Source organism: Sceloporus undulatus, chromosome 5 (assembly GCF_019175285.1).
Source record: "Sceloporus undulatus isolate JIND9_A2432 ecotype Alabama chromosome 5, SceUnd_v1.1, whole genome shotgun sequence".
Taxonomy (NCBI): domain Eukaryota; kingdom Metazoa; phylum Chordata; class Lepidosauria; order Squamata; family Phrynosomatidae; genus Sceloporus; species Sceloporus undulatus.
The window spans coordinates 58,962,385-58,978,189 of NC_056526.1; the positions used below are offsets into that span (position 1 = coordinate 58,962,385).

Genomic DNA, 15,805 nt, shown 5'->3' on the forward strand with positions numbered 1-15,805 from the left:
AGTATTGTCATGAGCACTTCACCTATACAGTGATTCACACATTGGATGATTGAATAAATAATACAGTCCATGCTTTAATTAACATAACAAAGTACACTTCAGTACTGGTCAAAGCAACTTGTTAAAATATAGGATGATTCATTTTGTCATCCAATACACGTTAGATGATTGTCTGAGCAAGTTGCACAAATGACTAATCTTACTGGAATTTTTTCATGCTTAGGTGACCATGGAAATCATTTCAACAGCCCTGTTATGAAGCTCCATAGGACAAACAAGCATAAATTTGTTCATTATACATGCTGGTTAGAAATACTGGAATTTGGAAGCGCCTGCCTAAGTGGAAGAAAACGGATCAACTCAACATATTATATATTTTGAAAATCACTCAAGCCTAAGGATGACATTGCCAGATCTGAATAAAAAGGCAGAGGTGGACATTGGCACTCCAGTGGATGTTTCTGGATTCTGTGGGGAGAGCTGCTATTGGTCTGGGGGGGGGGGTGCATTTGGACCTAAAATGGGATATGGTGGACTGTTGTGCTGAATGTCATGGAAGAAATCTTCCACCAGGTACGAGACTGCTGCAGCTTTGCAATTTCGGGTGCTACTAACATTTGTAGTTTGCTAAATTTTGAGACTGCCTCTGCCAAGTCAATCAGTAGTTCAGGCCTGCTTAGTCAGAAACTTTCTGGAGTAAGGTGCATGCAAGGCTTTTAATTTCTTGAGCTCAAATGACCCATGGCTGGTTCTTTGTTTATAATGAGGCCTTAGTTAGGAAGGGCTGCTCTGTATTACAAGTTGTAACCAAATGCCTTTCTCTAGTCCTTTCCTCCATTATAATGATTCCCAATTCTCAAGTACACATTTCAGGGGGCCACTTTCCTGGGGAAGCTTAATTTTGCCAGAACCCATTCAGTCCAGCCTACCTGGCATTACAAAGGGACAAAAACTTTCACACAGGAACATTTTCTCAAGGTCTGAGTCAAGCCCTAAAGGGTTCTCAGGTTCACTGGAGCAAACACCTTCCACACACTCATCAAATTACCCTTTCTATCTATCTGGGTTCTATGTAGTGTTGGTCTGGTAGGTCCAGCTGAAAAATGGCCTCACACACAGAGTCCCTATTCACGCCTACTGAGTGCACTCTCAATGGGCAAGCTTCTGTACCCCAAAAGGAAGAACATACACATACATGTACATGTACATGCACACACTCCAAATTCTCACCCAAGAAGAAAATCCCAGGAAAATAAAAAGTACTTTACTCTGTGAAGGACCCATCCTTTATCAGCTCAACTGGTTCACCCCTCCTTTCAACTACCCCTTGTAGGTGAATTCACCCATTGACACCTGAGTTGTCGTTGGGAAGGTGATTTGATGAAGTCCAAGCTAAGGAAGTCTTTGTAGGTGGGTTGCTAAACTGTCGCAAGAATAAGGTTCACTGCCTAGCAGATTGGTCCAAATTAGCAAAAGCAATTTGGAGCAAGGAGTAAAAATAGAGGTTTATTTCTGCAGCAGAAAAAGATGCACTTTGTGAAGTCCAAGCTGAGACAAAGAAATTATTTCAGAGCCCACTTTATATACCCCTTTGCAACTTGTTTTCCTCATGTAGGCATTCAGAGGAATTTTAAAAACTTAGTACAAAGCACATCCTGTCTATCTGTCATCTATCAACACTTTCAGACTGTCTTTGTTCTGGTCCCTTTATCATAGCAGACAACTAGTTTAATGTTTGTGAAATTCATTCAACAGGGACTTTGGGTTGTTTGCATCAGAGAGTTTGTCACTTAAAAGAAGGCATGTAATCAAGGAATGTAATTAACTGTTATAAATCAGTGAGGAAGCTCCCTTCCTCATCTTTATGTGTAAACACAGAATGGAGCATCTATAGCTAAGTGACCTTCTCACTTCCAAGGAATGGAATGGGCTTTGAGTCCATTTTGGGAATAGGGAATTTCTAAACTAGGTATGGAGGTATTGATATATTTTAATAACACTAACAACTATATTCACACACACAGAAAGACAAACTGCTCCAAAACACAGTTTTACACAACCTGTATATATTTATAATGTATGATAATATCTACAGTGTATGGTATACATCAAAGAAGAAACCCATAAGACACCAAATTTAACACTGAAGTATCTTAAAACACACCATATAAGGCGTGCAATCCTGGTAATTTGCTCAAGTTTCATACCAGCATCACTCAGATGGCCAAAATGATGGGCCCAAACCCACCTAAGACATTATGATACAGTTAGAGACACTGGGCCCGATTTAGCATTTCCTCTTTGAGTGTTCATGTGTAGAGAGAATTCTACTGCCCAAACAGTATTGCACATAATCACTGACTTCACTGTGCATGTAACAAAGCAGTTCCCAAAAAAGAATAGCTTTCCAAAACATTTCAGTGGGTGTGGGAACAGACAAATAAAACATTTTCACAACTATTAATAGGAAGAATGTTTGCTGTCAAGTCTTAGAGATTAATTTCAACTCCTTTGTTTTCATTTAACCACCTTAGTTACTCCATTAAGAATAGGAACAAATTTGTTATGGAAATACATATACTGAAAAAACATAACACTTTTAGATATTTGGTCTTATGTGTAATGTTTGAGCAGCAATATATTAAAGTTTAAAATGAACAGAAGAATACAAATTTAACTTTAGGTCAGTGTGCTTCAAGCACCAAATGTAATAATTTTAAATATGGTATATAGTATATGGAGAATAGCTGTTCTTGAAAATTCTACTAAATATTAAAAGAAGTAACAGAGATCCAAAGATCTATACCAGAGAAGTCCACACACTCTGGAGCCTTTCTTGTCAAAAGCAGGCCCTGATGCCATACTACAAATTACTTTTAAACCTTCTCTAGATTCAGAAAAGTTTTGACATGCCGCATGCAGATTTCAATTCAGGAATCACAAGTGTAAAATTCTCTAAAAATTAAGTGCATTGGATCTTGGTCATTTTTTTAAAATATGCTAGTATTTCAATAATTTGTGCATGCTCTCTGCAATTACATATCTGTAATCACATTTGGTGTATCATCATAATAGCCTATGCAGACAAGGTTCAGATCACCTTTTTAATCAACTGTAGATTGTACGATGAAAGATACTCATCTTGTACCCAAAGCTTGTGGAAGATTATGTACACTAGGAAACTCTTTTGCACCAGAAATAGCCACAAACTGATACTGGAGGAGGACTGAGTCATCATCTTTTGTTCTTTAAGCACCTTCCTTTCTTATGCACATAGGTTTAAGGTTCAGAATAAAACTATTCTGAACAGAGAGAGATTCTCTTCTATTGACAATTGTTGTCATGGCAGCACATATTACTTTTATTGCACTTAACTTTGCATAGTTCTAACAGCCTTCACATTTGTCTTCACACCCATACTGTGAAGTATTAGCATTATGTTTATGATTATTTTTAAAAATACAGAATTGTATCAGCAAAGTAACAGCTTTCCAAAACCTTTGTCACTTCATCCAACCCCACTGTCCATTAATTCTTGAACACTGAAACAGTATTGCACAGCCTTGTAGATTTTTTGTAGGTAGGATTGTAAATTATTCTCATAGTACCTTGGCAGGTGGGAACAAAGGTACCATATTCTTCTATCTGTTTTTCTAAAATGCAAATGAAGGGAATGGGATCCACATTTCATGATGTCTGTCAAGTTCAACAACACAGCACAGTAAAAACTTCAGCCATGATTTCCCAGTTTGTTTGCTCACTTCAGATGCTGACAGAGAGAACATAATCTTGCGGAAGCTGCTACAAATCTTCATTGTAAAAAAGTTAGAAAATACATAGACAGTGATCTCATATCATAAGGACATAGCCATGAGTCTTGCTTAACTGGGAACCTAACAGATCAGAGATTAAAAGTGCTAAACATTTTAAATGTTAGTCACTTTACAAAAACTATCAAGGCCACAATATATTCACTTACATGGAGATAAGGCCCACTGAACTGAACTGGACTGAAGATATGTAGATTTCTCTTTAACATCAAATGCTGCCAGGAATTGTAAATTTAAATTTTCCAGATTTACAGTAAGTATCTATTCCTACTGTCTCACAACTCACTAGAGGTCAACGTTCAGTCAAGCCATGATAAATATTAAACACATTATTTTTAATCTGATATAGACTGCTGTATTATAGAAACTATTAAAAGAAACAACAGTCTAAACCCTGAAACCCTGCTAGTATGTCATTTGTTCAAATATATTAGTGATATTTTAATCTGTGTGAAAGGCTGATGCACAGTTCTGTTCTAGGCAGCTAGGAGGATCAACTAATTAATCACTTGGCATAACATGGTGGTAGTCTTCCCAAAATGCTGAACAAAACTGAAGGAAATCCGCTCTACAAATATCATTTGAATGACTGGCAGAACTGAGCAGAGACAGAAACATTTGCCATGCTGCAAGTCAATTTATTTTATTTTTTTTAACCATGAAAACGGAATGTGTCACCATATACTTTCACTATTCTATATTATAGAAAAACAAAGATTTATGACATTGATCACCATAATTTCAATGAAATAAATTATATATTAATCCCTTTGGACCCATAGACACATACCATAAAATTAAAACAGCAGTGATAATGCCAATAACAATATAAATGAAGTGAAATATATGCATCATCGTCTTTTAGAACCACTGTTACCATTTGTAGGCTTGTTAAAGCTTCTGCTCATTTGTGGAAAGTGAACAGCTGGGGTTCTTTCAGTTGGACCATACAATCCTAGATTCCTGGCTGCAGCTGATTTTCTAAGTGGCTTGACATTAGGGAAAGGACTAAAGACTTGTGACTTGGGAGTGCTGCCTTCAGGGGATTTTGCTACTGTGCCATTGTCTTTGGGTGAACTCGGTAATTCAGAGGAGTGTGTCTGACAGTACAGACTTGGCCTGGAGTCAATGTCATCATTGTTGTTTTGGGTAAGTTCCAGTGCTTCTAGCTTCAGCTGAACTGCTGATATGTTTGAACTGGTATTGGCATCTTTGTACGTTGGTTCAGGAGATTGCCCATCGGCTTCCCTGGTAATGCCAGCATCTGAATCATTTCCTTCTCCTTCTACAGATTCTGGTTTGCTTGGAGCCTCCTCTTTTGCACTGACACTCTTAGTATTCCCACCCTCACTCTGCTCTTCTATTAGTCCTATAGTATCCCCATAGCCCAGCTGGCCTTTGGCTCTTGCCATGTTCTTCCGATGTACCCTAATGTGAGTGCGCCAGGGAGAGTTGAGCTTTGTCTTCAGATCTTCATGCGGGCCAGGTGACATCTTGCCTCCTGCATGATTTGGAATATGAATAATAGCGTTTTTGGCAGACCTATTTGTTGGCTTGATCTTCTTTCCTAGTAGAAGATGATTGATCACTGGAGAATGGTTCACTTGAGAAGGCAGAAGACTGGTAACTGGCCCTTTATCTGAAGAAAACAAACATTTAAAAGATACTATTGAAAGGAGCCTTTACCTAAATATCCCAAAGGCACCAGATCCCATCTGATCTTGGAAACTGAGCAGGGTCATCTCTGGTTAGTACTTACATGGGAGACCACCAAGGAATACCAGGTGCTGTAGGCTATATTTCAGAGGAAGGAACTGGCAAAACCACCTCTAAGTATTCCTTGCCTAAGAAAAGCCCTATGAAAACTCATGGTGTCACTCTAGGTCTGTAGGTGGCTTGAAGGCACATACACACACCCACACATTGAAAGGGCCCAGTAGAAAATGAGCTGTTCTATTGAAAGATATGAGGCAAATAAACATAATGAAAAATAAGCTAACTCAGTTTCTGATGCACACACACAAATTTGTATGCATACACAGAAACAACTGTTGGGAGGAGTAATTCGGATTACTATGCACTGGGTCCTCAAAGCTAAAATTGAACAAAAGATTACAGTATGAACTTCTCCTATATCCTCTTTTATTAATTGAAAATAATAACCAGGTTTAAGGACAGGCTAGACAGGGTTTTGTTTATAAGTTTGTTGTTCATTAGTTTGTTTTTAGTAAAGCATGAATATGCAAGATAGAGCATTCAATAAACAACAAAGCAATAGAAATCTGTTTTACTTTACATTTGATTCAGAACCAAGAAAGCCAAATTAAAAATAAGATCAGTTTATTTTTAAAGTGAAAGTATCTGATACATTACGAAGCTTCTTCTTTCTAATGGTCCATCTAGCTTAGTACTGTCTGCACAGACTGGCAGCAGCTTTCAAACTGGGGTATTTCTCAGCCTTATCTGAAAATGCCACTGGTTCAATCTAGGACCTTTTACATGCAAGGCACCTGCTAGGTCACTGAGATGTAGCTCAGATACAGCTTAGTTAGCCTGACACAATGCTCCAAAAATATATATGGCAGCATGATAGCCAATGTAGTACATTGGTTAGAAAATTGGACTGGGCCTTGGAAGATCCAATTGTCACTAAATCCAGTTCTGGATTCCGCTATGCCATGAAATTCAATGTTTGGGTGAGGCCATGGGCTAGATACTCTTTCTTAGCCTGACCTACTTCTTAGGGTTGTTGTGAAGGTAAAGCAGGAGGAAGAGAGTTCTATACACCACTTTGAGCTCTTTAGAGTTAACAGACTTATTCCACCTTTCCTCCAAAGAGGAAATCCCACCTTCTGCAGGAGGAAAGATGAAGGAAATGTGACTAATACAATCACCCCTCTGTTTTCATGGGGGATCTGTTCCGGGCACACACACCACGAAAACAGAAACTCACACATATTCTGGCCCCATTGGCTTGAATGACCGTGCACACCATTTTAGCCAATGGGGCTTGCCCCTCTGTGAATCATCGAGTCATGGACTTCAAGTCCACGAAAACGGCGGGGTGACTGTATAAATATTCTGTGACTCATCCCAAAAATACTGCAACATGCACTAAAAAAAAAAAAGAAAGAATATACATCCCAAAGGAACCCATGATTGTTTTCAATGCAGTGAAAAACAGGTAAGAATATGAAATTATAAACATAAAATGGTAAATTAATTAATAATTTAAATAATTAATATTTTAGAGGACACTATAGAAAGAAGAAATTACTAATGATTAGTATCTGCTTTCCCAATTATATCATGCCACTACCATGCTCAGTTCTGCCTCTTGTTTCTCCTTCATACCATCTACACAAAATTTTCCATAATCAAACAATTGCATGAAGACTTACCCTTATACAGTGAGCATTCACCAATTTAATACCATCACCACATCCAATGATAGAGAATGTCAACCAAGAGGTTAAAATTTATGAGAAGGACCTATGGCAATCCTGGGAAATGAAAGCCTTTTTCATTTTAATCTTGGCAGCACAGTTGTCTTGTAATTGCAGACTTGATCAACTGTGTTTCAAGACATATTTATTTCCCTTCTAAGAAATGGGACCTAATGTCCTGGAAATTCATTCACATCAGAATTGGCCTATGACACCACTTTAGGTAGCTAGGCATTTCTCTAGCAACAAAGAGAAAGTGCAGTCTCCATAGATTGTACATCCCATAGATAATAATACCACAAAGAGTACAAATCAGTAGAGACTCATATGTATATGGGTATGCATGTCTGTATAGCAGGAAAATTTAGACCAAAGTTGTTTCTACACTAATTTAGCATAATTTGTTTGCACTTCTAAGTCAAAAACATGGCCTAGCCAATGGGCAATTTATAAGGTTTAATCACAAATCCAAGGATGCCTCAGATGTTAGTGAAATCAATAAAACCAAAGTTGTACACCCAAGTTAGCACAGATATCTTTAAATACCATTATTCAGCTGGTCCCTGGGATTTAACAATAGCCCAGGGTCTTCATCTTCAGACCCTGACAAAAGAAAAACAAAGATCACAATCATTTCTATAAGTGCCACACTTGTTTTAGTCAAATGACCTCTTTCCAGTTACTCCTCATCATTCTTCTTTCTTCTTCTTTTTCTATATAAGTAAATATATGCAAACACAATTTATACATATAGTTCAAGGATGGGAATCATGTGGCCCTCCAAATGTTGTTGGACTGTAAGCCACAGAAGCCCTAGCCACAACAACCAGGAGTGAAAACACTGGAAACTCCAAATACAATGGGAATTCTGCGTGATTCTTAAACCTAATATAATTAGTGCCATCTTGTATCCATCTTGAAAAAATATAATTAATATAATTAATGCAATCTTGCCCTGAAAGAATAAACCAAATAAGCCACTACCTGCTTTGATGTACACCTGATGAACCTGCTGCTGTTGTTTCTTCTTTATTCGGGAATACTGTCTTTTCAGTGCATTAATGTCTGTGGTCATACGTTCCATCATCATGCTGTTAAAGACTGCGTGGTATTCACTTCGACAGGCATCTATTGCTCCAGGACTTAGTTCTGCAATGTTACTAGATCCTAAAGTCTGCTCCTCATTATTTTCTATAAACAGGAGGAGAAATATGGGAAACCCATCAGAATGTAATCCAATAACAGTGGATTCCACCTCAGACAATCCTTTAAAAATTAGCCAATTTAGATAACCCTTACATTTCCTTTCAATTATATAAGATTAGAAATCTTAAAGGTCCTGCAGCAGATGCCTAGAACTAAAATGCATTAAACATGAACACACTACTTAGTACTTAGCGCTCCACACAGGGGGGAAAAACCTATATGGTTACAATATATACATATACAGGACAGCAACCAAGCAGATGAAAGGGGAATATAGATAAGGAAGAGAAAAATGTCACATCACTGCTCAGTCATTTGTAAGAATTTTTTACACTATGGGACGTTTTTGTAAAAAAACATGCTGGTTTAAAAAAACTTTTGGTTTTGGTGCAAACCTTTGACATTTTTGCACAGAAAACATTTGCATTCTTCACAAAATGTTTTTGTTCTGTTTTGTGCAAATTTTTTTTTTGGGGGGGTGAATGTGCTACAATGTGAAAAAAATGTGCAAGTTCACTGCCTTCTTGATAGGACATACTAGTATCCTTTGACATCCCTAGTTATCTGCATATTATATTGGATATGGGATTCCACTTTATTATTCTATAAGCAATATCAAAGAATTTGTGTATGAGCTTCAACATTTACCTCTCTGTTTCTCTGTTACGGGCCACCAAACTGCATAGCTTTTCCTTTGAGTATTTGATTACATTAAGCATGGCCAACATTTGTGCAGAGGAAGATATGTGGAATGTCAATTATTAGCCCATGCCATTTTCCCTACCCATGTATCTCCCAAGTTTTCAAATGTTGTTGAGGAATGAACCAATGGAACCAAGAGTCTCCCACAACAAGATTGAAATGTTTCCAGTAGTTACCTTTGAAATGCTTTTGATACTTTTGTAGTTCTGGAGCCAAAAAACCACTGAATGGCCCAAGGCAACCAATGACATTAGCTATAGAATCCTCCTCATCAAGCTCATTCTCTTCATCACTATCTCTAACTTTCCCCAGTCGCCTGAAAAAGAAAAGCATACAGACACATAACTCTGTTTAATAAATGTAGCTGTAATGAACTGAAGAGTTCAACAGAGTCAGATATGTACAGTTATCCAGGGCCGGCCCTGCCATTAGCCTAGACGAGACAATTTCTTCATGGGCAAGGAGCAAGAGGCAGCAAATTTGCCACTTCTCTCCCAGGCCTGCTAGGTTTTTTGTCACTCTGGACAGCTGCAGCTGTTCAGAGCCAAGAACCTCCTTGTTCAGAGCCATCTATCCTCCCCAGATGGATGAAGTAAGAAGTGGAGATGACTCCAGCTCCCATACGTTCCCTGAGCCCCTCACATTGCTGCTAAAGTCTACCTTTGCCAGTCCCCTATTATGCCACCATCATCTTCCTCTCTGGGAAGGCAGCACGGCTGCAGTTAAGTCTGCCAAGAGGAAGCAACATACTTAACATGAATAGAGGCATATAAGCTGAAATATAGTTCATCCTTCCCTCTTCCCTCTACACAAATCAACTATTCAGGGATCTCAAATGGATCCCCATGGAAACAAAAAGGGTGGCTTTACTGCAGAGGGCTTGGGAGATGAGCTGTCAAGAAGTGGCTTCAGTCCCAGAAAGCACTAGCTCTTTCTAACTCCTCCACCTTCAGGTTGGTTTAGTCTGTTTCATCTCTCTCTTCAGCATGACAGCTCGTTCCACTCTCACTCTGCATCTATTTTTCAATTCTCTGCTCTTGCCTGCTACCATATCCACCCACTCAGCCATCCACTTTCCACCATTAGCTGATGCTCAGCTTCATTTTGGTAAAGGGGAAAGGGAGACAGCTCAGTGCTGTTTTGTTTCCAGAACAGCTAGTTCTTGACCCACAGCTGAGTGTAGATACTGTTTGTGCTGCTGGGTGAAGACCTGTCCAAAATCCAACCCTACACAGGCAGTGAACTGAGTTGCCCACAGCAACCTCCAATTCAAGAAAGAGTGAACAACCTCACAGTGGCTCTTTTTAAAAGCACTGGTGCCTTGCCATGTTCTTCTTGGGCTGCTGAGTGCCACCACTGTACTATCTTCCTTTTCTCATTAGGAATGGGGAACATCTCTGAATGTGATACAATGGGAAGCAGCACTTTGATTCCCACCTCAGGCAACAGGAAAAATTTTGCCACCCCACACTGAACATATCTATTTGGTCCTTTAGTGTATTTGCCTGTTATTTTTATTATATTACAAGAGTACAGCAAAGAAAGAAAAGACTTACCCTGAATTTGATTTTACTGAGGCAGGAAAAGGAGTAATATTGTATGTGTATTTCTCCCTTAATTCTGCTAGCTGTGGGAAAGGGAACTGGGCCATGGAATAAACAGTCTGAGAAGGAAAAGAAAAGAAACATGGATTCAAAGCAGTGCCTTTAAAACAACTTTTCATGCCAAACTCAAATGTAGGAAGGCTGTCTCGTACTTTTAGGATTAGATAATGCATTTCCTGAAAGGAAATATTGAAATATTTAGCTTTTACAATGCAAGAGATATGCAAGAAAGGCAAAGGATGACTCACAAGAAATATAACGGCTAAAACAGCCAGAAAAGATATTAGGAATCTTAGAATGCAGAGAATGAAACAGGTGTGAATATACAGTCACTGACATTTGTAGCCATGTGCTTTGTAAGGCAGAGAACATGTTTATGTCAAGTCACTTGGCACTACAAGGTGAAGTACTTCTATCTTACTTCTCAGTGCTTTAGGTTTCCCTTAACAATCTGGCTTCCCTTTTAAAGAAACAGGCCACAGGCAACCTATGTTTCTGGATATATACTTTATCATTTATTTTATTTTAGGGAAAACATCAATATGGCTACTTCCCAATATTAGCTGAAGCCCCTGTTTCAAAAAACCCAAGTCAAGCAAAAGTTCACCAAATCCTGGCATTTATCAATATCTATCTTTAAAACGTATTATACAATTGAGGATTCTCAAATTATCTTCCAACTGTGGCATAATCACAGCAAAGCTGTTAATGTGCATTCAGTAGTTTTTAAAATTGCAGCCAGTTTTAGATAATTCATTTATTCTGGGACTACATGGCATGCAAATCTAAGAAAGAAAAATGTTTTTAAAAACTGAATTAAAAGCCTTCTCAGTGGTGGTGAATAATGGTGAACACTGAGTGGTGAACAGTGATAAGGAAAGGGCAGTCTTTGGGCCACATATGGCCTCAAATCTCTCTTTCTGTGCACCCAAAACTTTCTCAAGCCCCCAAGGAACAAAATAAATACAGGTTGTCAATATTCAGCTGTACAATCTCTTACCAGCATGGTTTGCCTTTATAGCATCAAAAGTTACAGGCACAAAATTATAGATCTTCCTTTTCCAAGTTACAAGCATGCAAGCAAAGATAACCTCCCACAAGCTAATACAAGTCCACAGAAGCTAATTATGAATGCACTAATTATGGAAAGAAAGGGTCTTGCATATGTTCTAAAGCAGTCTTTGTATTTACCATTACTTCATGTATTTCAGTACAGAAGGGATGGACAATTGTGGTGACCCAGAAGCCAGTTTTATGCCCCAGGAACTTTCTAGGAGCTACATGGACTACAAAAAAACATCCCATCAAAAATCTAAATGAAATTGGATGGCTGAGATCCTACATCTAGTTTGACTAGAATAAATCCCTGCATGCTGAGTTACAGACTAAGCTAAGGTCCTGAAGACCTAGGGGTGTTCTGCAAAAGAGAACTGATCCTGAATGCATTCTACACTAACCGAGGTCTCTCTCATTTATGATATATTTCTGAACAAGTAAGTAGTGAGTGAATGTGCTTGGTCTGTGCTTAAGGCACAAAAGCTGCAGTAGAAATATATCCTCTACTTGTCTGAAGAAGAGAGAAGGAAATCTCATGTTGTCAAGGATAAGCAATTAAACATCAAGCACTTCTGATGCTTGTGCTTGGGTCAGTCAGGACTCTTCCAACATAATTTTGTTTTCCATTTTGTGCGTACAAGCTTGAAAAATACCCACCCACCCCCAGAAAAGATGCTGCACAAGATTGTGGGAATGAGAATTACAGACAAAACAGCATCAGCACAGCTTCCCCCTTAATGGAGTTTGATTACACTACAGTCCATTCCTTGGGGGAAAGCACTCCATGAAAACTTGAAAATACTGTAATTTATACTTTAAATGTCAATGGCAATCTGTTTCACACAGTGTCTATTGAAACAATGCGGAGCCGAAGGCTTTCATGGCCGTCATTCATAGTTTTTTTGTGGGTTTTTCGGGCTATGTGGCCATGTTCTAGAAGAGTTTCTTCCTGACGTTTCACCAGCATCTGTGGCTGGCATCTTCAGAGAACCGTTATAGTACCACTACATTTCTCTCTGTGTTGCTGACTACCTGTGAAAGAGGTTATACAAAAGTCCCACTTTCTTTCTGATTGTATAACTAAACATGGAAATCACTCATTGTCCATAATATCTTCAAAATTCTAATATTCTGTAAAAAACACATTTATCAAAAGAAGCAACCAAGTAGCAATTGCTCCTTTGTATGAAAAAAGCACAAGATGATGCATTCAAAGGACACAATATATGTTTCTGTTCTCTACATCAGGCCCACATTTATTACCAACTATGATTAACCACAGATTGTGGCCTACCATGGGATTAAATGTGCTCTCATTTTTTGCAGTCCTACTAAAGCAGTAAGAACAGGAGGTTCATTAATTGCAGTGGACCACCATACATCATCAAGTTATTCTTCTATTACGTATGATAAATGAGTGTGACACTGGCCTGTTACAGACAGCCAAAATAAAGCTGCTTCGAGTCACAGTGGAGGTATGGTGTTTCAATGATGCATGCGTCCTAAGAGTCCAGAAGTTGCACCAAAGCCACGCTCCAGACTGGAGCAGCTTTATTTTGGCTGTCTGTATCAGGCCAATGTTACTTTTTTGGACTACAGCTCATAGATTCCTCCCGCTATAAAAGCCAGTGACTATGTTGTCTGAGAAAATTTTGGCACTGTCCTCCCGAAACGTAACTTCCAGGTTCTGGAAAAATTACATGTCTGTTTGCATTTCTGACTTATGTAAAATGGATCAGCTTTATTGTGACTAATACTGTATCTTGGCTTTACACATCAAACCAACCACTAAAATGTAATTCATAATAGAATAGGCCGTAGTTTAAGCCTGACATTCAACACAGCCATTTCAATATACAAACTGACATTTGAAAAATTGTAAATCCTATTTTGAGAGAAATGTAGGCACTCACCACATTTTATTTTAAAAGAACAATAGAGATGCATTATTCATAAGGTTCCTTTCATGACTTTAATGTGTTTGCCAAAGCTATATAGAAAGCAGGCTACACAAGGATGAATTATACTACTAATAACACTATGCTTCAATAAAATATGAGTGTGTACTTGAGAACATCTGTAAGGTTTCTTTAAAATTACTATTTTGAACATAGGATACTGTCAACCCTGTTCCATCTTAACCCAGTATTATCTACACCAACTAGCAGCATGTCACCTGGGTTTTAAACAGGAAACTTTTCCAGTAGTGTTTGATTTTTGTGTATGGTTATTAAAGCTGGACTGTGAAGAAAACCAACAGGAACAGAACCAGCTCCTTGGAATTGTGGTGATGAAGTAGAGTTCTACAGATACCATGGATTGCCAACAAGATAAATGAATGGGTCCTAGAGCAAATCAAGCTTGAATGTCTCCTAGAAGCCAGTATGACCAAACCAAGGCTATTGCACTTTGGCTGTATCATGAGACATCTTGACTTGTTATCAACATTAGAAAACTCAATAATGATTGATAACAGTAGAAGGCAATAGGGAAAGAGGAAAATTACATTACTCAGTTGGCAAAGCCAGTCCTAAGTTTGCAAGACCTCAGCAGGACTGTGAAGGGCTTTCACTCATAGGGTCACCATAAGTCAAAGCCAACCTGACGTCAATTAACAAGAACAGCAACAACTTTCTCAGTATGCAAAGGTATCTTATAGTGCCTTTGAGACTAGATGAGTAAAAGATGTTGAAGCATAAGCTTTCCTAGACCTGGTCCCTCAGGTGCATGGATGAAGTCTACAAAAGCTTATGCTGAAGTCCAGTTGGACATAGGTTCCCCTAATATATATTTTAAAATTCTATGGGGAAAGACTGTAGCTTAGTGGTAGAGCACATGCTTTGCATTCCAATGGCCTCAAGTTCAACTCATGACATCATCATATAGAACTGAGAAGTTGTTAGAATTCAGAGACATAGCCATGTTAGTCTGGAATATCAGCATGCAAAGAGATCTTGTAGCACCTTTGAAACTAACTAACATGGCTATGTCTCTGACTTTTAACAACTTCTCAGTTCTATATGATGATGAGTTGAACCTGAGGCCATTGGAATGCCAAGTATGTGCTCTGCCACTAAGCTACAGTATTTCACTATGGTGTTTTATATGCGTATATATAAGGAGAACAGATGCCCAACTGGACTAAGATTATCCCACTACAATTGTACTTCCGTATAACCACAAATGTTTATATAGACACTAACCTGCATAAGTTCATTGCTATCAATGAGATTGTCTTCCAGCATTTCTTGAGTCAACTTGCCCATGGTGCCATAGAATTCATCGGCAGTTTCACAACAATCAATCTGCCTGCATCATAACAAAGATGTTTACATTATCTAAACGCTATTTAATTATCTGAATATATATCTTATATATATACCTTATCTACCATAAGATATATACCTTATCTACCATAAGAAGAAAAATAAATTCAGTATAAAAGGCTCAACATTAGAGAAGGGCAAGTATTCAAAAATAGCTTTACTCAGAGAACAAGACAGTAAACTGTATTTATATATGTGTCAGCAGCATGCTATGTAATTTTCAAGAGAATATATAATCCAACAAAATACTCTTTTAGGGTCTTTTGTTTCTGTTCTGTCTCCATGAACTATAGCAACTCTCAACTGGACTTCATCTGCTGTGAGCTTTGATCAAACTAATCAACCATTCTAAGGGAAGGAAGTAATTCCAGAACAGAGAGTGAAGGAAATGTGGTGCAAAGTGTTGCCAAATGTTTTATTAGGACCAAAACCTTAAGTGGGGGAAGGCAACTATTTGTCCTTTTTCCCATTCAGTGATTTCTAAAATGCCCATGGAGCCTGTCAATGTCATCATGAATTTTTATATACTCTCGTCATCTAAAAAGGAAGCACCTGTTATCAAGCAGCATGCAAGTAAATGACATTCCTGGAAAATCTCAAAAGGGGAAAGCATCAGCCGTTATGTTTCCTCCACC

The 15,805-nt window shown here is 38.3% G+C and overlaps 1 protein-coding gene across 4 annotated transcripts in view; it reads right to left on the reverse strand.

Moving 5' to 3' along the window:
• Positions 1–1,056: 1,056 nt before the first annotated feature.
• Positions 1,057–15,805, reverse strand: part of TBC1D30 (TBC1 domain family member 30) — a 61,571-nt gene continuing 46,822 nt past the window's right edge. For 2 of the 4 annotated variants that reach the window (XM_042470020.1, XM_042470022.1), the window contains 6 exons: positions 15,048–15,153; positions 10,741–10,847; positions 9,361–9,500; positions 8,261–8,467; positions 7,823–7,879; positions 1,057–5,469 (listed from right to left, as the gene is read on the reverse strand). In XM_042470020.1, the coding sequence (XP_042325954.1) occupies positions 4,682–5,469; positions 7,823–7,879; positions 8,261–8,467; positions 9,361–9,500; positions 10,741–10,847; positions 15,048–15,153 (1,405 nt within the window). In that variant the 3' untranslated portion in view covers positions 1,057–4,681. The remainder of the gene's footprint in view (positions 5,470–7,822; positions 7,880–8,260; positions 8,468–9,360; positions 9,501–10,740; positions 10,848–15,047; positions 15,154–15,805) is intronic. The other 2 variants (XM_042470021.1, XM_042470023.1) reach the window with 1 other exon arrangement.